This window comes from Cebus imitator, unplaced genomic scaffold, assembly GCF_001604975.1.
Source record: "Cebus imitator isolate Cc_AM_T3 unplaced genomic scaffold, Cebus_imitator-1.0 Scaffold129, whole genome shotgun sequence".
NCBI lineage: Eukaryota > Metazoa > Chordata > Mammalia > Primates > Cebidae > Cebus > Cebus imitator.
In genome coordinates, this window is record NW_016107444.1 from 2,729,015 (window position 1) to 2,756,980 (window position 27,966).

At 52.9% G+C, this 27,966-nt stretch overlaps 1 protein-coding gene and 1 long non-coding RNA gene across 2 annotated transcripts; one reads left to right on the forward strand and one right to left on the reverse strand.

The window, feature by feature from the left end:
• LOC119473031 lies at positions 1 to 2,576 on the reverse strand. The gene is made up of 3 exons (XR_005202202.1): positions 2,212 to 2,576; positions 1,778 to 1,851; positions 1 to 419 (listed from the first exon to the last, which is right to left on the reverse strand). It is a non-coding gene; the product is annotated as an uncharacterized LOC119473031 (long non-coding RNA).
• On the forward strand, positions 2,573 to 27,966 carry DMBX1 (diencephalon/mesencephalon homeobox 1). The gene is made up of 5 exons (XM_017541030.2): positions 2,573 to 2,675; positions 18,305 to 18,470; positions 21,915 to 22,093; positions 22,373 to 22,721; positions 23,789 to 27,966. Exons 2-5 carry the CDS (start codon positions 18,317 to 18,319, stop codon positions 24,241 to 24,243), a joined length of 1,137 nt encoding a protein of 378 aa, XP_017396519.1. The 5' UTR covers positions 2,573 to 2,675; positions 18,305 to 18,316; the 3' UTR covers positions 24,244 to 27,966.

The window sequence follows — 27,966 nt, forward strand, 5'->3', positions numbered from 1 at the left end:
AGTGGATCTGGCCTGTTAGTGTGGGCTTCTCCAGGTATCCGGGGATCTGAGTTTGTGGAAGACTGGCTGTATTACGAGGCTCAGGGCATACTGCCCACCCAGCCGCACACCACCTCAGACCTCCGGGATGGGGACAGCTGGCACAGGTGGGAGCCTCGGTAGCCTGGGATAAGAGGCAAGCAAGGGTTTCCCAGCTGGACTTAGAATCTGTGTGGTAGATGACTTCCTTCCAGAGCGAGTGCCTGGCTGAGCCGCATGCCCCACTGCCTCAGTAGTCCTCAGCCAACCAACAGTGCTTGTGCGGTTCTCAAGCCGCCTTCCCCCAGCTCCGGCAGGTCTGGTGCACTCAGGCCAGGCTGAGTTGAGGTCATCATTCCTCCAGCCTGCCCTTCAGCTCCTGTGCTGTCTGAGGTGGGGACCTAGGGAGGAGGTAAGTTGGAGTTGAGTCCCTGGGCAAAGAAAGATGATGCCCCCTCCTACTGGAAGGGGAGACCCAGTTGGGAATGGGGGCAGAGGGGACAAGGCCTACCTGAGCAAGCCTTCCTCGCTCCACCATTAGGGATGGCGGGGAGGGATTTTGGTGCCCCCTCTTTTGTTTCTCCATATGTGACCCTTCCACATGTGCACCCGTGCCCCTGTCTGTGTGTGTGACTGAATGATGGTATGTGTGTGCAGGGGATTGCAGTTTTCTCCAGAATCATCTGTGTGCCTGATTATGTGTGGAGGTCAGCCAGGTGGGGGCGCAGTGTCCTTCCCACCATCTCCCTGGCTGATTTGGAGCGCTACTGGCAGTCCCGATCATCTAAGCCAAAGAGGCAGCCTTGGTTGCCCTGCCCTTCCCTCCCCTCCTCTCAACTCCCTCTCGAACAGGGCCAGGATCCCTGAAGAGAAATTAAAAGGTTATTTAAAGCCCCCGCCTCCGCCTTTCTTGTCCCTTTAAATCGAGCCTAAACGGTTTTGCTTTGGCAGAAGAAATCTTTTCTGGAGCTTTGGGGTGGGGGTGGGGGATCCTGGTGGGAGAGAAGGGTCTAAGCGGCCTAATCCTCTTACCGCCCCCTCCTCTCCCCTCCTCTCTCTTCTGAGGCCCACTGCTCCCCCCACCCCCCCTCAGTCATCAAGCCCCTAACTCTGACTGAAGATTGACCCCAAACCTCAAATCTGACTGTGGCCCTTTCTGCCCCACCCAGGCCAAAATTCCTGATGCCCTCAACCCAGGCTGGGGCCCTAAAATCTACTGGCAGTATTGGCTAGCCAGCATCAGCTCCTCTCAGTGCCTGATCCACTAAGCAAGCAGCCCAGCTCCCAGGAGCTAGACCGGAGAGCTTCACTTATAGACCAGGGGGACTGCCAGAACCAGGGTCCTGCTGCTTAGGTCCCAAGATTGAGTGGCCACCCTGTGCGCAGCCACCTGGATTTGCAACTACGTTTGAGCTGAAAATTGCACAAGGACTTGCTACACACACACAAAGGACTCAACACCATAAGAAACCCCACAGCTGCACTTGGATTCGTGGTCATGGGAGCACCAGTCACAAGGGCACACTCAACATGTGAGTCACAGTTGCAGCCACTGAGGCCAAAGGCTGGTTGCACAGGGTCCCTTCCCCACCCACCCCACAGCCTCCACACACTTGGCCAAGACCTCTCCAGCCATCTCCACACAGCCACATCTACAGAGCCTCCCAGAGCCTCTATACAGCAACTTGCCACCCCTGCATCCACTGGCAGTGTGGGCGTAGCATACACCTGCCTCCTGGCACACAGCTTAGACACACACCTTTTGGGAAGCCGAGCCTCTGCCTGGTTGAGAGCCGGCCCCAGAACGTCCTCTTCCTGTGAGCGAGTTCCCGCCTGGAGGAAGCAGAGCGCTGGTAAGAGCAGGACAACCTCGGGCCCAGGATTTTCCCAATGTGAGCCGGTCTCGGAGTGTGTTTGTCCCCCCAGTTCCGGCGACAGGTGCCTGTGCTGTGTGTGAAGCCGTGAATTCAAGCCCGCAGCCTCTCGGCCCAGAGGCCGACATCCAGCTGCCAGACAGGTGAGCGGCTGCTAGGAGCGCCAACCAGCGCACCCGCGGGGTGTGTGGGCGGCGAGTTCAGAGTGCGGGCTGTGGCGCTGCGTGGTGGCGCGGGGGTGGCAGTGTTGCAGGTGGTGTGGAACTGATGGGGAGGGGTGTGTGTGCGTGCCTATGTGTGCGCGCAGCTCCAGACCAACCTTGAAGGGGCAGTGAGGCCGGAAGTCCGTCGGGGCGTCCCCAGGCCACCTCTACAGACCCCAGGTGCTAAGCATCGGGTTGGGACAGGGGAGAGGGAGGTTTCTCAAGACCTTTCAACACCCCAGGGATCGGCCTGCGGCTTCCGCGGACCCAAGAGAGGCAGAGATCCCAGGACCGGGAGCCAGAGATCGAGGAGCAGAGATTCGGGAGAGGTGACGGACGCGGGCCCGGCGCTCAGATCCACCGACTGTCGGGCCCGGGCCACCTTGGCCTGGAGCTGCGGCACCAGCGGGGCGGGGCAGGGCGGGAGCGACGCGTGATTGGCAGCCACCAGGGCCATTAGGAAGCGTCTGGGCCCGCGCCGGGCGCCCGGGAAACGCAGTTTAAAACTCCAGCCCCGGCCCTGGCGCGCGTAGATGGCAGCGGCGGCGGCGGCGGCGGCAGCGCGGGCCGGGTTGACCAGGTACGAGCGGGCGGGGCTGGCGGGCCGAGCTGGGAAGGGCGCGGGACTGTAGCTGCGGGGAGGACGCGGGCCGTGAGACCCCGGGGACAGCCTTCCCTCTTGGTGTCCTGTAGTCCCGGACCCACTGGGCAGATCAGAAAGTTTGCAGGGAGTCAGGGACTTGGGGACAGACAGAAGGCGCAGGGACAGAAGAAGCGGAGGGACTCCAGAAAGACGGAGAGTCGGGGACAGAGAGACCCATGGTGAGACAGAGGAAGCGATACCCGGGGCTGAAAACGGAGGCAGAAAGTGAGCAATCTAGGAAAACAGAAAGAGCGCAGAACTCGAAATTCCGAGGCAGAGAGAGCCAAGGGCGAGCCTTGGGCAGAGACGCGCCGAGGCGGAGATGCAGGCCTTGGCCCGCGGAGACGCAGGCATCCGCGGAGAACGCCTCGGATCCGTCATGGTTTTGCCTCATTTGGAAGATATTACTTCGCCCCTGAAAAAAAAAAAATACAAAAGAGGTTTGGATATTAAGCGGAGACAAATCCTTCTTAGTTTGGAAGGGGGCGGCATGGAGAGGGAGGTGGCCGGCGTAATGCTGAGCAGATGTGGCCCGGGGAGTCGCGAAGCCTGGGGTGGAGGCTGGGGAGGGGGCGCGGCCGGCAGCCCAGTTCCCAGCCCGCAAAGCGCAGAGGCCGCCCACACCTCCCCAGCTTCCTGGTCCACGCAAACCCCGCAGTGCCCCGGGCATTGCCCGGGATCTGGCTCTGGTCTCGACTGCGCGGATCCTGTTCAAACTCAGCTGCCACCAAGTGCGCCTTTTTTTTCTTGATTGCGATTCTGCACAAATTTTCCAATTGAGGTCGGTTCGGCGCTCAGCCAGCCTCTGCTCTCGTAGACGTGGTCTCGGGCTAGGGTCCTCCAGGTGGGTGTTTGGGGCGCAGTGGCCCTGGTTCCCTGGAATTCGTTTTACCTCCCGAGGCCTCAGCCGGCGTGGATCAGGTGAGCGCCGGTGGGGAACGGCAGGCTGGGGGCAGTCACCGGAGCGGCTCTCGGGGCGCTTCTAGGGGAGCGGTCAAAGCGTTGGGGAGATGGCCAGAGTCTTTCCTCTCTGGACTTCCCACACCGGATGGCCTGGCCGTAACTCGGTCGTGGACGACGACAGGCCAGGGGCCCTAATAGACTATGCAGGGTTCCAGGCACCACCGGCTGAACTTTCTGACGGTCACAAATTCCCGGAACCTGTGCAGAGGCTTCGGTGGCACTGGTAGTGCACTTAAGAAGCTTGAGAGAAACCTCCTTTTCCCCAAATTCGCACCAAATCTGGGGTCCCGACTTTTCCTGGATTCCAGCCACACTCAGTTTGGGAGGCAGTGGGCTCCTTAGGCTTGTGATTTGGGGCAGGAAGGAGTCCCAGAATGGGGAAACAAGGAGGATGAGCTCCGAGGCCTTTTCACCCTCTTTCCAAGCTTGCAATTCCCCAAAGCGGAGAACCCTCGGAGCCTGGGGCACCTCCGATACTTCAATCCCAGGCCCCAGAAAGTCTTTTTCGTTTGACAAAAGTTCTCCGAGGCCGCGGCAGGCCAGGCCGTTGCTGGTTTTCTAAGAGCAGCTCCGGTTTGACGACATTGGGGAAAGAGGAGGGCTTTATTGACTCGATGGGCCTCGGAGGAAGGGGCTGTCGGCACCGCAGGGGTTGTGTGCTCCACATCCGAGGAAATTGTGCAAGTTCCCAGCTGGCTGTGGCGATGGCAGGACGACCAGAGTCCTTTCCTCTCTCTAGTGCCGGGGCTCCTTTGCGCTGCAGGCGGGTCAGCTCTGTCTGAACCCTTTCTAGGAAGTTTTGTGGCCTGTTAGTTTTAGGTGGGCGTAGTGGGGGTCGTTTTCAATTTTTCGGGGATTTGTGTTTCACTTACCTTCATCCCTTGTCCTCCCCTCAAGCGGAAAGGCACTTTGGCCTAAGGACCAATGAATTTAGTTCCTACCTCCCCTTTCTGCAAACCAGCTGTGTTTATGTATATGTCTAGATGTTCAAAAAAAATCGAATTTGCTGCCTAGTGAGAGCAAATTATCTGGATAATTGGCTCAAAGCTCTCTCCTCTATGGCTGGGGTAGACACACTCTTGGGAAAAGAAGCAGGGCATTGCTACTCAGGAGGGGGGTAAACACCATACCCCACCCCTGCAGACCTTGGGGGCACCAACTCCTGCAAGGAGGTGGGAATTTGGCAGCCCAGACCCTGAACGGAATGCAGAACAGAAGGGCAGAGGTACAGAGGAGTGGAAACCCGCCCCAGGCGAAAGGCTATGATGAAAGGCAAGGACTCGTGCCTCTGGAAGGTCTCTGCCGGATAGCGGGCTTATGGGTCAGCTTCACGGGCATCGGGTGAGTGTCTGCAGGATCCCTGCACCCCTGTCCTGGCCACTTTCACATGCACAATCCTATGTGTTTGGGAAATATGAGCTGCTTCTCCATTCTTAAACATAACTTGCACTTGACACACTGCGGGCACACACCCATGCACACACTGCTGATTTTGAGCAGGAAATAAAGTTTCCATCCCCTCCTGGGCCTGGGCGCTCTGGGAGCATACAGCCTGGAATGAGGAGTCCACCATATCCCTTAGTGTCAGCCTCCCGGAGGCCAGGGGCCTTCTGAGGAGCAACCCATCTGGTGTGACTGGAGCATAGGGACATTGCCGGCGGTTTTTGAGGGAAGGGGAGAACCAGATCCAGAGGCGCAGTCCCCCCTGTGTCTGAATGAATGCTGTGTGTGCACACATATTTGCCAGCTGTCTAAATTGGCGGTCGTACACAGACACACATATAGAGGCTGACAGGCACACAGAACGGGACTCCTGGGTTAGAGTCACCCGGGCTATGGGTATCACACTCAGACTCACTTTGAGAAGTCACACAAGAAGATGCACAGGCAGATCCACTAAACCACACAAAACCCCTCTGATAGACACAGTTCCGTACTCACAGGCTAACCTCACACAGACAGACATGCCAACAAACGCAGATACCCGCTAGGGCAACAGTCCCAAGCGTCAAGGCCCTGCTTTGCGCAGAAGCCCCACGCAGCCCCAGGCAGGGTGCGTCTACATTTTTGCTTGGCCTCTGCGCTCCCTATTCCCGCCACTCTCTCCGGGCCTTGAAGCTTAGTCTCCTGGCCGGTCCTAAGTCCTTGAGGAGCCAGTCTTCACCTCCCCCACCCCTGCCTTCCCATTTTGCCCTCAATTCCACCCCTTCCCCACAGACTCGCTCGGCCGCCCCGCGGTGCCCATGTAAATGACAGCAATAAATATCTAATCAAGGCCCCGGGCGACGCCACTGCTGCCCGCCAAAGCCCATTACCGAATGAGTGTGGCGGGGGAGCTGGGGTGGGTGGGTGAGCTTCAGGCGGGGCATGTGTTCTGGTCTGCACATTCATCCTGTGTTGAGTGCCTCTTCTGTCTGCCCTTGAGTGAGTCTCAGTTTCCCCTTCTGTGAGAAGGGCACAGAGCCGGGCTGTCCCTTATCAGATTCAGTGGCCTCTCTATTTGGTCACTTGTCTGTTCTTCCGAGCTTATTTGACTCGGCCCCAGTGTTGCCTGATGGGTGGACCTCCCAGTTTGCACGGACCACAGATCCCAGTTTGCACAGACCAGAGCTCTGGTGGCTCTGGCCCCAGCTGTTGTTCGGACTTTAGCCAGGTTTTCGCCGGCAAAAGGGAATTCCCTGGATAGGAGAGCGGCAGGAGGGAGCACATTTCCCCGAACGGTGTCACTCCTTCCTGCCAGTCTACTGCCACTGTGGACATTACTTCAATGTGCCCGAGGCCAGTGGAGCCGACTGGATTTCACAGCCCCCTCCACCATCCACGGCTCTATCTTCAGGGTGTGTTTGCATCCCCAATGCGCTGTACATCTGTCAGTGTGCAGAGCTGTCAGTGTGCAGAGCAGGAACCGTGCTTTCTGTGCCCGAAGAACAGAGCCTCCTCCGAGTTCCTCCAGCCATTTGGAGGCCCTAACTTGGGCTTGGAACAGCTCTTCTCCACAGCGGACTCTGAAGTCCGTTTCCCAGCCCCTGCTTGGATCTAGATGGCCAAGAGCAGACCTGGTCATCCCTGAGGGACTTCGGGCCAGGGCTAACCCAGCAGGCAGGGCCACCACTTCTGCACCATGGAGAGGCCCGGAACATCCTGAGGTCCTAACCTATGCCCTGCTGCATCTTAGCTCTGTCCAAGTCTCCTTGATCTCCAGTGCGCTAGCTGGATCTCTGCCAGAAAGGAAGCAGAGAATCAAGCAATTACCCAGACAACTCTACTCTCAAGACTTGCAGTCAGGTCCTTCGGCCTCCTCCACTACCTGCCTGCTCTCAAGTGCTGAAGCTGGACCAGATTCGAGAAAAAGCAACAAAAAAAGTGGCTTCTCCCATCCTATTTTCCTTCCCTGGCTGCATTTTGCCACCTTAAAAAAAAAAAAATTACCTCCAGCCGCCTGATTTCTCTGCACCCTCAACATTAAGGACCTCGGGAAGCTGGAGGACTGTAGGCAGAGGGGCCTCCCTCAGTCTCGGCCCATTAGCCTGCGGGGGGCTAATTACTCCAATTAGCGGTTGATTTATAATTAATGACTCGGACCAAGGGATAATTGGATGTTAATGGATAACAGTTTGTGTAGGAACTAAGAGCCCCCCGACTCCTTCAAAGGGCCGATGGCCGGTGGTCGGCCCTGAGACCCACCGGGACCCTGGAGCTCTCCAGGTGGGTTCTTCTTGTAATCACTGGGTCCTCATTCCTGAGCCAAGAGGGGAGGTGAGAATCTCCTTTGAGAAATTTATGAGCTCTGTGTGCCCCTTATGATGTCCAGCACCCCTTCTAACCTGACCCTTGCAAAGCCACGTACTTCTAAGTCCACCTGCCTGCCACGCATGGCTCCAACTCCAGGCTCAGTTTGGGAGCCCTCAGCGGAGACGAAAGGAGGATGAGCAGATTCTTTGACCTCTACAGCTCATCCTCTTCCCATAAGGATCAAGCAATGTGGGGTTAACGGTGGCGACGTGAGGGTCAAGATGTCTATGTCCCTGGCAGGGGGAGGGAACATGGCCAAGGTGAGGGCAGTGGCCAGGGCTCATGTAGGATAGGGTTAGAGCTTAGTCTGTGACAAGGTCAGGGCCACAGCTGTGGCCGAAGGTGGCTTGGCTTCTGATGAGGACACTGGATTTTCCCTGCTGGGGCAGGGCAGAGCAGGCAGGGTGAGGAGGAAACTTTGGACCTTGGCTCACTCATTTCTGGGCTCTGCTGGCCTTCTCTCATCTCCCAGAGCTGGTCATGTGACCATCTGCAATTCCCCTAGAATCTGAGCCCCTTGAGCTGGAATTCATGACACTACTCCCAAAGTCCATCGCTCAACAAGCAGTGGCTCCATCTTTCTTGGTGGAATGAATGTCTGAATGGTGAAAGGCAAGGACTCGGGCCTCCGGGTTCTTGCTCTGGGAACTGAGTACTGAGTACTAGCTGGGGAACCAAACCCTGCCCCCAGTCAAGGGTAAGAGCTCTAGTGGGCACTGAGTTCACATTTTAGAGTTAGACTCCCGGGATTCCATCCTGGCTAAGCTGCTTAGCTGGGTAGCTTTGGATAAGTGACTTTACCTCTCTGGGTCTCAGCTTCCTTAGCAGTCAAATGGGGATTATGAGGTTGTTTTGAAGATTAAATGAGATGCTGCCAGTCAGGTCTCTATGAGGATAGCTGGTAATAATAGTTATTTATTATAAAACTTGGCAAAAGGTAGGCAAACAGGCAACTACAGTTTGGTAAGGATAGGAATTTAAAGAAGTCACCAGACCCAGTCAGTGACTTCTGGACCCAACCAGTGATAAAACTGGATGATTATAGCAAATTATCCAATCTTTCTCACCTTCCATTTCTGAATCAGTAAGATGGGGTTGGCAGGAGAGGCTCCCTGGAGAAAGGGGTGTCCAAGCTTAGTGTGAGAAGTCTGGAGTTCTCCAGGTCATGCTGGTGGAGAGACAACATTCCCGGAGTGGGAGGCAGCCACCTGGTAGCTTTGGAGGGCCCTGGCTCACTGGAGGGGGGAGGGTAGGAAGGAAGAAGGAGGAAGGAAGGGGAGATGACAAATTTGGATATGCCTTTTAAGAAATATGGCTTTGAAGGTATCTGGTAGAACTGGTCTGAGAGATGGGTCTGTTTGTTTCAAAGGAGGCCTGGCCCACCCCACCCTCTGGTGGGGATCCCTGGCTGGGAAGAATCTGGCCCCTGCCAGGAGGAGGAAGAGGCTGATCCCTGGCTTTCTGCACCTTTGAGTGCCTGATACTGACAGGAGATTTGGGGAGCGTGGAGGGTTCAGCGTGACCCATGAATGATCTGGGGCTCTTGGAGGAGCCCCTGTAGAATAAGCAGCATCTGAGAGTAATAGCTGGGGTTGTCCTCATGTCAAGTTTGCTCCCAAACCGTATGCCTGCAGGGTCCTTGGCCAGGGTAGGACCGGGATCTTCATAGCCCTTACGTCCTATGTTCCCACTGCAGATTCCTGGCAACCTGAACTAAGGACAAATGTGGAAACAGGGGTACTTCCCCATTCCCAAGCAGGCCAGCCAAGGGGACTCACCTTCCTTGAGCCTCAACTCCTCATCTGCAATGTGGAGATAATCATAGTGCTTCCCCCATAGACTTGGGGTAAGACATTAATGAGGTGCTGACGCTGAGTATCTGGCATGTGCCAGGGACAGAGCTTCCCTTAAAATCTTGGCTGCAAAGGCTCAGAGTTGGAAGGCTTCTAGGTCATCTTGCTCAGCCTGCCCCACAACACCCACACACTCGTGCACACACACATGCATACACATGAACGAGTCCCTCCTCTTCCGCCTCCCTCACATGTGGCTGGCCAGCCCTGGGTTACACACTTTTCATGACAAGGTCTCTTTCATGAGCTCAGAGATGGTAGGACCCTAGCTAAGGTCACAGGGCAGCCTGGAGTTGGGGCAGAAGCCCAGGCCTGCTGCTCCTGGGTTCATGTATTCATGATCTTCTACCTGAGAGAGTAAAAGTCCTTTTGGACTCCAAGCTGCGAAGCAGGAGGGACAGTTGCAGCGGCCTCTCCCCTCAGAGGGTCACTGGAGAACTTCCAGAGATAAAGGCAGCAGCATTTCTCAGGGAAGAAAGTCCATGGCAACAGGCTACTCTCCATCCCTCCCTCTGCCATTGACACTCAGGGCTAGTCTCACCAGGGCCTATCTCTTGGTCACACTGTGAAAATAAATACCAGGTAGCTCTCAGAGACTCAGAGACCTGGGTTCCCATCCCGCCTCCACCACTTACTAGCTGTGAAACCTTGGGCAGGAGACGTTGTCTCCCTGAGTCTCAGTTTTCTCATTCATATGCTGGGGATAATTATACCTACCTGGAAGGGTTCTGTGGAAGTTTATTAGGTGATACACCTGGAATGAGTGAAACAAGTCTTGGCTCGCAGTAGATGGCCAAAGAGAGGTGGCTGGTGGTGATGTCAATGAGATGACGTGCCTCACCGTGCCTGGAATAGACAGCGGGGTGAGACTCTCAGAGAATGTTGGTTTCTTCCTCTTCTGCTTCTCTTTCTTTTCCTCTAAATAAAGTTGTTTTGCCATGTTTCCACTGTGAATGGGAATGAGAAGTAACTGAGGGAGAATTAAAAGTTCAGAGAAGGAAAGGGAGAGGCAAAGAGTGGCGGGGTTGGCCTGCGGGGTGGCTGAGCCGAGTGTGACCCAAGGAAGGGTCCATTTTCCTTTTAATCAAAGACGTCTTGCATGCATTTTCATGGTACTGCTGCCGTTAATTTATAAAAAATGCCCTCTAATAAAATTCTGCTTGATTCTTCGATTGGCTGGGCATTAGGCCGCAGCCAGCAGCGACGCGGGGACATAACGGATGCATTTGCAGATTTGGAAAATTAAAGCCATCTATATGGCGCCTGTGGCGGGAGATCCGCCGATCTGCTTGCTTAATGAAATATAAAGATTCTTTTAACCAATGTAAGCACAATTCGACAGCTTGTGAAACGCGGCCGCGCCATGATGGATGGCTCTCCTGGCTTGCCAGGAATTGCGGGGCGGCACCTTTTAAATATATAATTGATTCTGTTTGGAGTGTGCAGTGGGCTGAGCCCACGCAGGGCCCAGTCTGGGGCCAGGAGTGTGGGGCCTCTGTTTAGAGGCTCCTGCAGGCCTTGTAGGTTCCAGCCTGGGGGGCCTCCCTATAGGGGCCACCAGGATTCAGAACTGGATGTGGAAGGGGCTCCTGCGGCTGGGCCTGGCTGAGGACCACCGTATTGCAGGTCCTGGCTGCCCCTACTGCTGGGAAAGGGCCCACTAGGCAGGAGTCGCCCCCACGAGGCCTACAGTCCTGGGACAGAGGAGGTCATGGGCTGGGACTCCGGGTCTCCCTTTCCTCCCGTGGACCATCCTGGGCTGTGTTGGTCCTGTCTCCCTCACAATCCCTTGGTCTAAAATTCCTTCCCACTCATTCGAAGTTACTGTTTCCTAAGCACCAACTGTGTACCAGGCTCTGTGCTAGGTGTTGCAGAAACAATGGCTAAGACAAATTATTTATTTGCTGTGTTGATTTATCTCCTTGCTTTTTTTTCTCTCTTTGTATTTTTCTCTTGTCCTCTCTCACATCCTGTTCAGGGGTGGAAGAGCCACAGTGCACTGACCTAGCAGCAGGGGATGGGGGCCACATGACTTTCCAGGGTACCAGTTAGTGTACATTTACCTGGTCACACACTCAGAGATACATTGTTTGTACACATGGGCTCACAGGCATGCACACCCACTGAGACACATAAAATAGCCAGATACACACATAAACAAAAGACAGGCACATACAGTCATGTGGCGGATCCCAGTTGGGTTGTGTACACACATGGCCACACATGGACACTGAGGTGAGCCACAGACCTGTGGCTGTGTGGGACTGCATGTGAGCAGCTTGGTTGGTAAGTAGCATCCACCGACAAGGGTCCCTCTGTGGCCTCAGAGAAGAGCAGGGGCCTTGAGATCCAGCTGTAGTGAGGCAGAGGAGTATGAGGCTGGAGGGAGAAAAGCTTAGCAGGGAAGATTTGGGCTTACATACGGCTTCATTTCACAGCACACACACATGCACACAATGTGCACACGAGCATGCATGCCAGAGGGAATGTGTTTTTTCTTTTCTTTTTTTTTTTTTTTGAGACCACGTCTCGTTCTGTCCCCCAGACTGGAGTGCCGTGGCGCGATCTCAGCTCACTGCAACCTCCGCCTCCCAGGTTCAAGCAATTCTCCTAACTCAGCCTCCCAAGTAGTTGGGACTACAGGCATGCACCACCATGCTTGGCTAATTTTTGAATTTTTAGCAGAGATGGGGTTTCACCATATTGGTCAGGCTGGTCTCAAACTCCTGACCTCTTGATGTGCCCGCCTCGGTCTCCCAAAGTGCTGAGATTACAGGCATGAGCCACCTCAGCCAGCAGAATATGCTTTTTCTTGCTGTCCTCCTATTGTCTTGGACCAATTAAGAGATGATAGAAATCAGAGAATGAGGCCAGGTGCGGTGGCTCACGCCTGTAATCTCAGGAGAATCGTTTGAACCCGGGAGGCGGAGATTGCGCCATTGCATTCCAGCCTGGGCGACAGAGCAAGACTCCGTCTCAAAAAAAAAAAAAAGGAAAGAAAAGAAAAAAGAAATCAGGGAATGGAATATGCTGGGGTAAGATCCTGTGTGACTGGGGCTAGGAAACACTAGCTAGTGGGAAGAACTTCACTGTTGACACCTGTTCCACCACTTTCTAACTGCATGGCCTTTAGCAAATTATCCAATCTTTCTCACCTTCCATTTCTGAATCTGGAAGATAGGGATAACATTTTCTACCTCCTACAGTGTTGGGAGAATTGATGGAGACGTCTGATGTAACAGAGGCATTTAATACACAGTTGTGATCATTAATTCATCATCTAATCCTTATTTCCTAGCCCTGCTTCTGCATTAGGCCCTGTGATCTGGGGGTGGGGTGGGTGTCCCGAAATGCATGAGATAATTTCTGCCCTCACGGAGCTCAGTCTGGTCTAGTCAGGGAGGTAGAAGTGTCATCACAGCACTGTGCTGCAGGCACTAGAATGAAGAAAATCCACCGAAGGTGTTGAGTGTGGTGTCCGGCACAGTGTGTTCAGGACATGATAGCTAGTATTGTTGTTGTCACCATTGCGGTCATCGTCATTTCTATGATCGGTGCATACAGATCTTATCTGAGCCTTGAGCGGGGAGAGATTCCCTGTCAGAGGAGAGCAGAGGAAGGCCCCGTTTCTGAAGAGGGATCAGTTCAGCTAGGTCTTATGGAGAGGGAAGAGTTTGTCGGGGGAAGGGAAAGAAGAGAGATGGTGAATCAGGTAGAGAGCCCAGCAAGAGTAAAGACATGGAGATGAGAAGGAGTGGCAGGTAGTCTGGTAGTGCTTGGTGCTGGGGAGGGGGAAGGCATCAGGCCAGGCTGGGAAGATCTCAGAGACCCTCAGAGGGCCACGGGGATGGGGCAATTGTGGGGCCCAGAGAGGCATCTCTCTGGCTTCAGTTAATAAAGCTGCGTTGTGCATCAAAAACTGTGAGATCAGCGATAATTAAGTCAATTAAAATGTCGCTTACCACATCAACAGCAGTGAATTTTAAAGCAACAAAGCCCCTGAGTTTGGTGGGGGAGAGGCATTCCAATAGCAGGAGTTGGAATGGATGAAATGACTTCTAAACTCCGTTCCCCCTTCCTCACCTGGAGCTTCTGACACACTCTGGAGCCTGGTTTCATCCTCATATCCAGCAAAAGACGTGGATACCTCCTCCCAGCCCCTACTCCCACCAAAAAAGAAAGAAAGAAATAATATAAATGTGAAAATCACCTGTAATCCCATCTGCTATCTCCCAGAGATAACCTCTGTTAACATTTAACGGTATCACCTTCCAGACTTTTTTCTATGCATATTTATACATGCATTACAAAAATGGGATCACATCATGCATATTGTTTTGTTGCCTATTTTTCCCACTCAACAGTATATTGTGAACATCAGCACATACAGATACACATCGTTTTAAATTGCAGTGCCGTATTCCACTGTGGGCCTACCTGTCCGCTCACTTGCTAAACTAATCCTCTCTCGATGGATAGTTAGGTTTTCAATTGTTTGCCATCGCAGGCAGTGCTGTGATAAATATTCCCATCATATCTCTGCATACTTGAAGGGTACATTTCTAGAAATGGAATTGTTGGGTCAAAGATGATGTACTCTCTAAAGGCTTTTGATGTAAGGAGTAAATAGCTCTTCTGCCGTCAAGGTAGGAGAAGAACCATTTCCCACTCCTCTAGATAACCCTGTGTAATAATTTTTCTTTATATTTGCTAATCTGATTGGTAAATAATGATCTTATTATTTTTGTTTTTGAGACACAGTCTCACTGTTGCCCAGGCTGTAGTGCAGTAGTGTGATCTCGGCTCATTGCAACCCCCGCCTCCCGGATTCAAGTGATTTTTCTGCCTCAGCCTTCCGAATAGCTGGGATTACAGGCATGGGCCACCACACCTGGCTAATTTTTGTATTTATTAGTAGAGGTGGTGTTTCACCATGCTGGCCAGGCTGGTCTCGAACTCCTAACCTCAAATGATCTGCCCACCTCAGCCACCCAAAGTGCTGGGATTACAGGCCTAAGTCACAGCGCCCAGCCTTTTTCTTTCTTTGTTTATAAATAAGGCTGAGCTTTTTGTCATGTCGGTTGGCTATTTGTATTTCTTTATTAATGAGTTGTTTCTTCATTTACTTAGCCTATCTTTCACTAAGGTAACCATCTTTTTATTTATTTATTTAGAGATGTGGTCTTGCTATGTTGCCCAGGCTGAATTCAAACTCCTGGGCTCAAGTGATCCCCCCACTTTATCATCCTGAATGGCTGGGTCTACAGGTGTGTGCCAGTGCACCCAGCTTTATTTTTTTATTCCCAAATAAGAGTTCTTTGTATATTATGGATATTCCCTTTTATTTGATTTGTGTTATTTATTTTTTATGAATTCCTCTATGGCATATACAGTATATAACAGATACTTTTCCAAATTTGTTGTTTGCCTTTTAGCTTTGTTTATGGATATATTCTGTTATATTGAGGGGTAAATTCTTCATCTCACCATGTCTATCACTCTTTTCTCTTTATTTATTTATTTATTTTTGAGACAGAGTTTCATTCTTGTTGCCCAGGCTGTAGTGCAATGGCGAGATCTTGGCTCACCGCAACCTCCGTCTCCTGGGTTCAGGCAATTCTCCTGCCTCAGCCTCCTGAGTAGCTGGGATTACAGGCACTACTACCACACCTGGCTGATTTTTGTATTTTTAGTAGAGATGGGGTTTCACTATGTTGGCCAGGCTGGTGTCAAACTCCTGACCTTATGATCCACCTGCCTCGGCCTCCCAAAGTGCTGGGATTACAGGTGTGAGCCACCGCGCCCCGTCGTCTATCACTCTTTTCTCTTAGCTTTCTGCCTTGAGGTTATGGTTCTGGTGTGTGGAGAAGGCTTCTGTAAGTGAATGCCGTTGGAGGAAGCTAGTGTGTTAGTGCTGACTCAGAATCTGTAAATCTAGCCCTCAGCTCCAGACTCCCACATCCAACAGCCAATTCAACATGCTTACCCGGAAGTTGAATTCATGTCAGTCACTCTTGCCATGTCCCTCCAAACCTTGATTTCCATTCTCTCCCTCCCCAGATCTGCTTCTCCAACTCAGTGCTCTTCATTCAGGAAAGGACCCATCTTTACTCAGCTGCTCAGGATGGAAACTTGAGTTATCCTATTTTTTTTTTTTTTTGGCCTCTTTTTCTCACATCTTGTAACTAAGCTATCAGCAATCATGCTGATTCTACCTTCAAACTACCAGAATCTGACCATTTTTTGTCACCTCCTCCACTCTAGTGAAGGCAGCATGGTCAGCAGCCTGGACTTCTGCGGTGTCCTAGTGGCCTGCTCTCTCTGCTTTTCTTCTTGCAACTCTGCAGTTTATTCTCTGTATAGCAGCCAAATTGAGCTTTTAAAAATAAATCATAGGCCAGGTGTGGTGGCTCACGCCTGTAATCCCAGGACTTTGGGAGGCCAAGGCAGGAGGATTGCTTGAGCCCAGGAATTTGAGACCAACCTGGGAAACATAGTGAGACCATGTCTCTATAGAAAAATTTAAAAAACTATCCTGGCATGATGGTGCACGCCTGTAGTCCCAGCATACCCGGGAGGCTGAGGTAGGAGGATTGCTTGAGTACCAGAGATTGAGGCTGTGGAGAGCCAAGTTTGTACCACTGCACTTCAGCCTGGGAGATACAGCAAGACCTTCTCTCAGAAAAAAAACAGAACAAAGCAAAAAACCCAGATCATATTATGTTACTCCCCTCAAGACCCTCCAGGGGCATCCCATCACACTCAGGATAAAATCCAGATGGGATTTCCATTGAGCCATAGGATTACAATGGGCGGTGGAGCCCTCTGGCTAGTGGCCTCTCTCTCTCCAACCTCACCTCCTTCGCCTGCTCCCTCCCTCTGTGCTCCATCCACCCTTGTTTTCTTGCTGCTCTACAGTCACAGCCTGTCCATGCCCCAAGGCCTCTGTCCTTGCTGTTCCTTCTGCCTAGAAAGTCTCCCTGAGAGCTCCACGTGCCTTGCTTCAAGTTTCTGCTCAAATGTCAGAGAACCCTTTCCTGACTACATGTTCTACAACAATTTCTCCTTTCCCTCTTGTCATCCTCCTCCCCTGCCTTATTTTTCTTCAGAGACTGTATTCCTGTCTGACATTAGTATGTATATTTTTATTCATTGTTATACATCCCCCCACATCTAGGAATTTAAATTCCATGAAGCTAGGGACTTTGCTACTTAGTAAGTGGGTGCTTAATAAATATATGTTGGATGAATATGTGTCATATAGAAATGGATGTGTGTGAGTGTAATGTTTGTGTGTAGATGTCTCTGCTGCATGAATAGATATCTGTGAGCATGTCTGTGTGTGGAATGGTGGGGAAATAACATTTTGTGTCTGTGAATAGGCCAGCTCTATGAATGCCTTGCCAAGAATGTCTGCCTACGTGTATTTGTGCATGGAACGTGCGTGTGCTTGCCTGCAGCTGTGCGTGATTCTGTATAGCCCGCATCTATTTCAGTGAGGAGCTGAGATACCTGCATATGTCTTCCTTTTATCAAATGGACCTACCATTGCCCCACCTTTTCTTTTCACCTCCCACACTTGGGAAATAAGAAACACTGTTGTGTTTTGGGGAGATTCCAGATGTGGAATCAGTTCCAAAAATGACATTTCACACTGCTGCAGGGTGGGTGAGGGTCCGGATGGGACCTTGGCAGCCTCCTGCTGACGGTGGAGCTGTCTCAGAAGGATGGACGTCTTCTCTGAGGAATGGAAGATTTCTTTGGGACAGTTGGCCATGAAAGAATAAGACTGCAGGAATGTGGAGTGGGGCAGACCCTGGACTGGCTGTGTGGCCTCAGCTTGACGCTGTTCTTTCTCTAAGCCTCAGTAGACTCAGCTGCAAGTGGGGCTCATCATTCTTGGTTGGCTTGCTTCTTGGAGATACAGTGAGAATAATGGGAGGTAATGGCAGGGAGCATACGACAGTCATAACAACGGTATTCTTACGTTTGTGAAGGACATTAGGGTTTATCACATTTCAAAGCAAATGCCTCAGTGGAGAATCTAGCTCTGGGCTTGGCTCCAAGTGGCCCTCAATGGGTATTGGTTGAATAAATAATAAGTGTGTGAGTGAATCAATGAAGGTAAAAATGAGTAAGTGCCCGAATAATTGAATGAAGAGATGATTGCATAAAGCAGCAAATGAATTTGTAAATCACAACGACTAATACTTTTGAGTACTGTATATAATATGATCCAGTCCTTTGTAAAAGCTTCTGTTAATCCTTGCAGTAACCCTATGAGACAGGTACTGATATTAACCCCATGTTGCAGATAGAGAAACTGTGGGTCAGAGAAGTGAAGTGACATGCCCAAAGCCACAAATCTCCTGAGTGGTGGAGTTGAGGTTTTAGCCTGTCCTGAGGTTCTGGCCCAGAGCCCACACTGGCCCTGCTGAGTGAATCAATGAATGAGTGGGTGAATGAAGGAGTGAATGCAAGAGCCCTCACATGGTAAGCCATGGACAAGACAGCCTCCTTTCTGATAGAGAGAGCTTCTGCCCCATCAGAAGGTGGGCATCAGCCGGGCGGGGTGGTTCATGTCTGTAATCCCAGCACTTTGGGAGGATGAGGTGGGCGAATCACCTGAGGTTGGGAGTTCGAGACCAGCCTGACCAACATGGAGAAACCCGTCTTTACTAAAAATACAATAATTAGCTGGGCATAGTAGTACATGCCTGTAATCCCAGCTACTTGGGAGGCTGAGACACGAGAATCTCTTAAACCTGGGAGGCGGAGGTTACGGTGAGCTGAGATTGTGCCATTGCATTCCAGATTGGGCCACAAAAGCAAAAACTCCATCTCAAAAAAGATAAAGAAGAAAAGAAGGTGGGCATCCAGTCTGGACTGGGGGTGGGTCCCCCTGAGGGCAGAGTCTGAAAGCCCTGCCTCATGTCTCTTTCCCTCTTCCATCTGTAGGCGGATGCCGCCATGCAGCACTACGGGGTGAATGGCTACTCGCTGCATGCCATGAACTCACTGAGTGCCATGTACAACCTGCACCAGCAGGCAGCCCAGCAGGCCCAGCATGCCCCTGACTACCGGCCTTCGGTGCATGCGCTTACATTGGCTGAGCGCCTGGCTGGTAAGGGCCCTGGGGACTGGACCACAGAGACGGGACTGTGGGGATTGGGGGTGGAGGTTCTGGAAGGCAAACAGGAGAGGGAGCACTGGGCAAGCTTCTTCCAGGCAGCTCCAAAAGACTCAGGTCACTTACCACACAGAGAGATGTCAATTCATCTCTGTGTGGTAAGATGTGTGTATATCCAGAGCGTCTTTTGTTTGCCAACACTGTCCAAGGCTCTGGAGCTGCCCTATGCCTTCAAATTCTCATAACAAGCCCATGAGGGAGGCATGCATTCGACTTATCTCACAGATGAAGAAATGGGGTAGGAGGGCCCAGAGTATTCCGGCTGGGAAGTAGCTGGAAGAGGCCCGGAGTGCCCAGGCAAGGAGAGTTCAGGCACAGGGAATTGTAAATAACGGCTTCTGTGTTTTGACACCAACTGTGGGTTAGGCACTGTGGGGGTCTCTCTTTCTGTGTGTATCAAATGATCCAATCCCCATGTAGAGAGGTATTTCCATTTTATGAACAAGGAAATGGAGGCTCAGAGAGGCTAAATCTGGGCTGGGTGGGGTTGGAAAATAACATGGCTAAAAATATGAGCTTTGGAGTCCCAGACTTGAAGTCAGCTCGGGGCTTTCCCACTCAGCTCTCTTCTCTGAGCCTCAGTTTCTCTTTTTATAAAAAGGAGACAACGGCCATGCCTATCCCCTAGGGTGGTTGGGAGGTGATCTGTGATAACATATTCAAAGTATTCAGCAGAGACTTGAGCAGCTGGTAAACCCACATGGGCCCAGCCCTGTGCCAGGCAGGCCTCAGATAACTTCAGGGAACTCCTAGGGAGAACAGGTGCCCATGACCCATAAGAGGGCACAACAGGAGGATGTCCAGGGTCAAATGCTGGGGCCGCTCAGAGCAACAGGATCAGCTGGGGTAGTCAGCTTTCTGAAGGCCATAGGGGCAGGAACCAGGCCTCAAAAAGGCATGGCAAGGAGTAGGGGGCCAACATAAGGAAAGGCACAGAATGGGAAGGGATCTGAAGACTCCACATGGGTAGCGGCACTGGCCTGGCAAGGAGAGCATGGCCAGTCTCACTCCTTTAGACTCCGCCAGGCCTCTGGGCAGAACTCAGTGGGTAAAAGTTTCCCTGGAGCAATGTGGAGGCATGAGTTTCTAGTGTGGGGATGTTGGATACAGTCCTGTGCCCAACCTGGTGGTGACATCAGCTCCTGACAGTATTCCAGGACCCGAGGACCAGAGCACAGAGAGGAGTCAGGGACAGGGGCTCATGTCCGCCGGTGGGGGCAGAGGAACTGGGGTGTTCAGCCCACCCCCAGCTAATTCTTAAGAAGGAAGAACATGAACTCCAGGTGAGCCTTTGTATGGAAGCCTTGCCTTCTAGCAGAGGCTCTGCCCAAGGTTTAAAGAGTCTGGCTTCAGAAAATAAAATAAAATAAAAAGAAAGAACAAAAAAAGAAAAGAAAACAAAAAACAAAAGAATCTGGCTTCCTTGTGACACCTACCCTGACTCCACCCCTGCAGTCCCTGGAGCCAGCAGTAGGATGCTGAGCTGTTGCTCCTCCCCGCAACCAGAGTAGGGCTGACAGAGCAGTCCCCATGTCTTCGCCTGCCCCAGGATGACCGACAAGAGCTCAGGGCTGAGTCAGGCCCAGGATTAAGGTCAGTCTGTGAGGGGTTCAGAGATTCTTTTTTAAGATGGAGAAGCATCTCAAAGTCTGGGGCTTCCTGGATACCAAGTTGCCTCTTCCTATTTTTTTTTTAGATGGAGTTTCCCTCTTGTTGCCCAGGCTGGAGTGCAATGGTGCCATCTCGGCTCACTGCAACCTCTGCCACCCGGGTTCAAGTGACTGTCCTGCCTCAGCCTCCCGACTAGCTGGGATTACAGGCATGTGCCACCACGCCTGGCTAATTATTGTATTTTTAGTAGAGATGGGGTTTCACCATGTTGGCCAGGCTGGTCTCAAACTGCTGACCTCAGGGGATGTACCGGCCTCCCAAAGTGCTGGGATTGCAGGTGTGAGCCTCCACACCTGATCTTTTTTTTTTTGAGATGGAGTTTTGCTCTGTCACCCAGGCCGGATGGAGTGCAGTGGTGTGATCTCAGCTCACTGCAACCTCTACCTCCTGAGTTCAAGGGATTCTCCTGCCTCAGCATCCCTAGTAGCTGAGATTACAGGTGCCTGCCACCACACCCAGCTAATCTTTTGTATTTTTAGTAGAGATGGGATTTTGCCATGTTGGCTGGGCTGGTCTCGAACTCCTGACCTCAGGTGAGCCACCTGCCTTGGCCTCCTAAAGTGCTGGGATTACAGCCGTGATCTGGCTTGTGCCTGGCTGCCTCTTCCTATTTAGGGTGTTGTGGATGACGTCCCATTCCCTGGAGCGCAGGGGAAGGACTCTGGCAGCCCAATGCAGAGGCTGAGATGACTCGAGTTCCCTTCAGCACAGACAGGGCAGGATCCAATTATGACATGATTGGAGGCAGTGAGGACAGAGGTTACTGTCTATTCTCCAGGGGCTATTCAAGCAAAAGGGCTAAAGGCTAGACCCCAGGATGGAGGCTAGACCCCAGCCCCAGGCAGGTACCTATCCTGGGTGTTATCATATTACCAGACATGTAGATGGTACCATGGAATCAACAGTCCATAGTCCTGTCTCCCCTCCAAGCCTGCAGTGGTTAGAACCTGGTCTCTTTGTCCTTCTGTCCTTGGGGAGGCAGCCACAGGATAAAGACGGAGTACAACAAGCCTTACCTGAGACCTGAGCCCTGCTGCCCCCACCCTCCCCTCTTCGTTCTTCCCCCAGCCAGGCTCTCTGTTCATGAAACAGAAGAGCAGGAGCCTCAGGCCCTGCCATCAGAGACTCTAGGCCAGCCGGGATGAGGTGGTTTACGTGTAGAGAACAGAGGATGGAGTGCTAGTGAATTCCATTTGCTTAGTCAGTCCTCCCTTAACTAGACGTTGAGATGGGTACCAGCCCAGCCTGGCTTCTCATGGGCCGAGACCAGTACTCCAATGCTAAAGATGTCTTAGTATTCAGAATCTAAGGGCTGTAGGGTCTTAGGACTCTTGTGATATAGACTTACAGATTATTAGCGTCATGGAGTCTCAAAATATACTCACAGTATCCATCTTAGGGCAATACCCACTTACCCACCCCCAATGCCGAATAACAAAGACCCCCCCCCACCCCAATCGTATGCCTGACAGCCATTTGTGGAGTTGAGTTAGACCTCTGTGGTACTGATGCTGCATAATGGGGTGGAGAGAACTTGAAAGCCCACAGCCATATGGAGATGGGTGATTTCTAAGGGCAAGGGACTAGGGCCAGCTCTGGCAGCAGCCTGGGTATCCACAGTGGGTCAGAGCAGGATAAGATTCAAAACTATTTCCCGTAATTAAATGGGCCCCCTCTCCTTGCCCTCCAACGGCTGTACATTTCAAGACATCATCTTGGAGGCCCGTTATGGTTCCCAGCACCGCAAACAACGTCGCAGCCGCACGGCATTCACGGCTCAGCAGCTGGAGGCCCTGGAAAAGACCTTCCAGAAGACTCACTACCCAGATGTGGTGATGCGTGAGAGGCTGGCCATGTGCACCAACCTGCCCGAAGCCCGGGTGCAGGTAGGGCCCAACTCTCCTGACTAGGCCTTGCAGACAAACACCAGCCCATCAGTCTGGCCTTGTCCAGGAGCCAGCATGTCACCCCTGTGCCAAGGTGCAACTGATCTCTCCATCAAAGCCTTCGGTGATAGGAGGGCAGTTTGGGAAGGGACAGAAGGTGTGTGTTCCCTAGAGGGGTGGGGGCAATGTGATCATGTACCTCTTCTCCTGGAGCACCCTGCTCCACGCCAACTCCACTTCTTTCTTGCCCACCTCGGACTGCTCCTTTCCTGTCTCCAGGTGTGGTTCAAGAACCGCCGGGCCAAGTTCCGGAAGAAGCAGCGCAGCCTGCAGAAGGAACAGCTCCAGAAGCAGAAGGAGGCTGAGGGCTCCCACGGGGAAGGCAAGACCGAGGCCCCCACTCCAGATACCCAGCTGGACACTGACCAGCCCCCACGTCTGCCTGGCGGTGACCCCCCTGCTGAGCTTCACCTGAGTCTGTCTGAGCAGTCGGCCAGTGAATCAGCTCCCGAGGATCAGCCGGACCGTGAGGAGGATCCTCGGGCAGGGGCTGAGGACCTCAAAGCTGAGAAGAGCCCTGGGGCTGAGAGCAAGGGGCTGGGCTGCAAGAGGGGCAGCCCCAAGGCAGGTGAGGTCTGAGGGGTGCCATGGGAGAGCTGGGGCCTGGGGGACCTGAGCGTGTGAAGCGGGTCAGAGGTAGGGAGGGAGTAATCAACTGCCCCTCAGGGGCATGGCCCATCAGAATGGACTGGCCACAGCAGGCTTGGGCCAGGTCTTCACCCTTTAGTTGCTGAGTTGTGGGAAGGTCCAGGGGGTTCTGAGGGATGGGCTGAGTAGCAGGGGAAGGATACTGCCAGAGCTCAGGGCAAAAATTATTTATCAACCATTTGGAAGTATTCCAGTTTCTTTTTCTGAGGCAGAGTCTCGCTCTGTTGCTCAGGCTGGAGTGCAGTGGCACCATATTGGCTCCCTGCAACCTCCACCTCCTTGGCTCAAGCGAATCTCCTGCCTCAGCCTCCAGAGTAGCTGGGACTACAGGTGTGTGCCACCACGCCTGGATAATTTTTGTATTTTTAGTAGAGACGGGGTTTCACTGTGTTAGCCAGGATGGTCTCAAACTCCTGACCTCAGGTGATCTGCCCGCCTCGGCCTCCCAAAGTGCTGGCATTACAGGCATGAGCCACCACACCCAGCCAGTATTCCAATATTTTAACAACCAGTTGGATGTCCTGGTGCATACTGGGCAAATACTGCATTGGTATTAGAGATTTCCACATGCAGCAGAGATTCCGAGCACATTTCTGAAGAAACAGAGCTCTGGCATGAGGCATATCTCAGACACAAACCCTAAGCCCAGCAGGGAGGGGACCAGGCTGTGAGCTGAAGGTTGGAGGGAGGGAATGGGAGCACTGGGCAGGGGAGCGGCAGGGGAGGTTACAACCCTTGAAAAGAAAAAGAGACAGACATGGGGGCCTTGGCAGGGCCCCCGGGGCTTTCCCAGGAAGCCTGGGTCCCTTTCTCCTAGGATTCTGAGCCTTGCTTCAGGGGATGCCCTGGCTGGGATGGGATGGATGTGGTTTCAGCCGAAGCCTGTCTTGTCTGTAGCGCCGAGGGGGTGAGAAGGCTGAGCGCACTTCACCTGGCAGACAAATGCTCTTGTCCTGAGTGCTTTATTCTTGGGTTCTCTGCTTGCAGATTCCCCAGGCAGCCTGACCCTCCCTCCTGCGGCCCCAGGGGGTGGCCTCCTGGGACCCTCCCACTCCTACTCCTCGTCCCCTCTGAGCCTCTTCCGTCTGCAGGAGCAATTCCGTCAGCACATGGCGGCCACCAATAACCTGGTGCACTACTCATCCTTCGAAGTGGGGGGTCCCGCCCCTGCTGCTGCCGCGGCGGCTGCTGCCGCTGTGCCCTACCTGGGTGTCAACATGGCCCCGCTGGGCTCACTGCACTGCCAGTCCTACTACCAGTCCCTGTCAGCAGCCGCTGCTGCCCACCAGGGTGTGTGGGGGTCCCCACTGCTGCCTGCACCCCCAGCGGGCCTGGCTCCTGCAACAGCTGCCCTGAACAGTAAAACCACAAGCATCGAGAACCTGCGGCTCCGGGCTAAGCAGCATGCAGCCTCCCTGGGACTCGACACACTGCCCAACTGACTGTCTGGCCTCCAACCCAGCCAGGGGTCTTGGGTGTCCCCTCCTCGCCCCGTGGTTATCCCCAGGTGGCTCTCAAGGAGTTAACTTCATGAGCCCAGGGATCCTAGGGCCTGGTGTCCTATTCCCTGCCCCACTTCCCCATACCCAGCCCGAAGTGAAGCCCACACCTACACACCCTCTGCATGGCCCTGCCCGGACCCCCTGGAGGCTGAATGGGGAGGAGGTGAGAGGCTGGGGTGCCCCAAGCTTTCCTCCGGGAAGTGAGAGGCTCTCCCTGGCTAGATCCCCATCTCAATAGTGCCTCCTCCCTTTCCTCCCTCCCCTTCTGCCACCCTAGTGAGTCTATGTGTGGAATGTGAGATATAAATATAAATATATAAAGCTATATTTTCAGGCACCTGCCTGCCCCAGGCCCCCTGCCCTGCCCCCATCTCTTCTTCCCTCCCACCCCTGCCCTGCAGCCTCTGTGGCTCACTCTAGCCATCCCTTCTCTTTCTGCTTCTCTCTCCTTCCTTCTTCCCTTGATCTCCCTCTTCCGGTCTCTGTCCAGGTCCCTGCCCTCATCTCCACCCAGCCTCTGTATTCTCCACCCTTGATCTTTCTCCCTGTTTCTCCCCGTGCCCTTGGTTTCTTCCTTTAGTGCTGGCTGTGTTGGTGTTGTCAATTCTTAAGCTATGTTTTGTTCAGGGCTGTGGCTGGTTTTGGGTTTTAGTAATTTTGCTACTTCTCGTTCCACTCCTCTTCCCTCCCTTCTGCCCTGCCTGCCATTCTCCTCCCTGCATCCACACCCTCTCTAGGCAGCTGTTCTTTTCCATGCCCAATAGAAGCAACAAGCCCCTAGCTGGAGACCCTGGGGATCTGGAGCTGCAGGTGGGAGGTGGCACTGGCTCCTACTCCCACCCTCACCCAGGCTGGCATCTAGAAGGTGTCATGAATTACTTTCTCTTCCCTCTTCTCAGTGTTGAGGTCCTCATTCCCAAGATTGAGGAGGCAGTAGTCAGGCTGGGCAGGCAGTAGAATGGCCAGCATTCCTGCCTGTAAAACCTCCAAAGACAGAGGCCTAGTGTCAGTGTTCATCCAGGACTGACCGCAGGGCTCTAGAGCTAAATTTGGAGAGACTTCCCTAGTTGGAGTGTGGCAGCAGGGGAAGAGGTGCTCTCAGAGACACCAGGGCTGGTGCTCCTCTCCCATAAGCCCAGCCTCCACATCCAGCAGGTACTGTCCATGGCAGGTGTGTGGGTGACCAGGAATGAAGGTTGAACTCTGCTCCTGTGCACAGTGTGTGCAAAGCATACAGCAACACATAGGCTTAGGCTTCTGTGGGCTTCCTGCCCTAGAGCCAGTTATGGAGGTAAGGGCTTCTCTCCAACTAGTCACTGGCATGGAAAAGTGTGTTCCTGTTTATAGCCAGGAAACCCAGATCAGCAAACTGCCTTTCAAAGCTGTGTGACTGACCGGGGGCAGTGGCTCATGCCTATAATCCCAGCACTTTGGGAGACCGAGGCAGGCAGATCACCTGAAATCAGGAGTTCAAGACCAACCTGGCCAACGTGGTGATACCCCATCTCTACTAATAATATAAAAATTAGCCAGGTGTGGTGGCATGTGCCCATAATCCTAGCTATTCAGGAGGCTGAAGAGGGAGGATTGCTGGAACCAGGGAGGTGTAGGTTGCAGTGAGCCGAGATCATGCCACTGCACTCTAGCCTGGGCAACAACGTGAGAATCCATCTAAAAAAAAAAAAAAAAAAAAGTTGTGTGACCTTGGGCAAGCCTGTAGCCTCTCTGGGTCTGTTTCCCTGTCTGGGTTAGATGGCTGTAAGGTCCTAGCCAGCTCTACTTTCTGCATTCTGTGCACAACCTTGCAGGACCGAAGTTTTTAGTTCAATTGACAATGACAGAAGGTTCTCAAAAGCACAATGTATGAATTAGAAAATTACTGTAGCCTTGCTGTGGAGCAAGGAGTGTTGTACGTAAAAGCCTCTCTGTAGACACTGCCTTAGTTTCCCCATAAGTATAATGGATTCCCTCTAGTTCAGACAATCTGGATTTGATCCTGATTTTCTTGAGTTCCAGTGCCAGTCTCTGGGATCACCCCATTTTCATACCTTTGCATGATCTCAGGGGCTCTGGGCAGTGGGAAGGGTGGCTTGGACAAATTCTGGGTCATGCTCCCCAACTCTTGGCTCACCATTGAACACTCCAACCCCTGCTTAAAAACGATCTGAAAACCAGGGTAAAGATTCTTAAGGCTTGTCTCCTCACTCAGTGGGAAGAGAGGGGTTCTGTTGGTTTCCTGGAGGATTGGTTTGCGAAGAAGTCAATGTCTATCACCCTTGAGGGGGTCAGCCTCGGCTGGGGCAGATGGAGAAGGCTTCGGACAGGAGAAAAGTGAGGGGGATGGTAGTCTGGGCCAGGAGAACCATTTGAAAAAAGCAGCAGAGATGAGACTCCACAGACCACAGGAAAGGGGTGGCTGGCTTCACGAGAGGTGAGGTTAAGGGGCCTGGAATCCAGGCTAAAGACCTCACCTACATGTGGCAAGTACCAAGACAGGCAGCTGAGGGTTTCTGAATCCTCAAGTGTCTTGCTGGGTCTGGAATCTGGAAGGGGAATCCACCAGCCATGGGAGCATCAGAGAAGAGACTGGCAGCGCTGTGGGAAGTTGGCAGATTCCAGGAGGGATAGAGGAGGTTTTTGGTTTGGGAGGGCTTCTGTGGCCAATGGCCCATCCACTGTCCTCTGGGATTAGCTCCAGGAAGTTCTGTTTTGAAAAAAAAATAAATAATCATCTGGTAAGGTATGGGAAGCTTCCTAGCTGCTTTTAGACTGACACTTTTTGTCAGTTCCTGGGTATGAGTGATTGTCACTGGGCCTTGGAATCCAACAGCCCTGGATATCACCACCTCCTCCAGGAAGCCTCCCCTGACCTCCTAAGGGGCAATGTTCTGTCATGGCGGGAGGCAGGCCCACTCAGGAGCAGCCCAGCTTCCCTCAGATGTTTGTTAACACTTGTCCCATTCAATTGACCCAAATCTACAAACCCAGAGAAGGCAGGAAAGGTCCATGTGGTCCTGCCCTTGGAGGGCTCTCAAGTTTAGGGCACCAGCCTTGGGTATGAAAGCGGCTGGAGAGCAAGAGCAGAGCACGCTCGTGTATCACGCACACTGGTAAGCGGCACCATGCATCTCCTCCGAGCACACTTGTAAGCAGCACTGAGCGTCCCTTCTGGTGGGCAGAGGGTACAGGCCCACCACACCTCATGCTGGAGCCCCTCCCAGGCCTGCGGGGCCAACCTGGGCCTGAGACCAGAGGCTCAAGCTCTGACTGTCCCTTCGCAGAATGCGGAATGCCTCAAGCCTGGCCCCTCCCTCCTATCGGAGTCTCCCTTTCCCTGCTTGCTCACTCCCCCAGAGCATGGTCCAGGGACCTGGGTCCCCACCCCAACTCCAAGGCTGGTGGGCTGTACAGACTGCTTTCCAAACCAGCTGTTTTGTGACCATTTGTGCTTAGAGCTTGTGCCAGCCCATGGCAAAAACACTGTGTACTGTATTTATTTATTCTGTTAGTTGAAAAAGCAAGACTTAATTCACCCTTGCCTGTCCCCTCCCCTGCCCCCTATGTAGTACAGCATGACACTCTGTGTATCTGTCCTTCTGTCAGTCTTATTCCCTGTGATGTTGTGACCTGTTCTTTACCTGGCAAATAAAAGAGAACCCAGCA

Coding starts and splice junctions, on each gene's coding strand:
- DMBX1 (XM_017541030.2), top strand. CDS start 18,317: ATGCAGCACTACGGGGTGAATGGCTACTCGCTGCATGCCATGAACTCA. Junction 18,471..21,914: donor ATTGGCTGAGCGCCTGGCTG/GTAAGGGCCCTG, acceptor GTACATTTCAAG/ACATCATCTTGGAGGCCCGT. Junction 22,722..23,788: donor GAGGGGCAGCCCCAAGGCAG/GTGAGGTCTGAG, acceptor CTCTGCTTGCAG/ATTCCCCAGGCAGCCTGACC.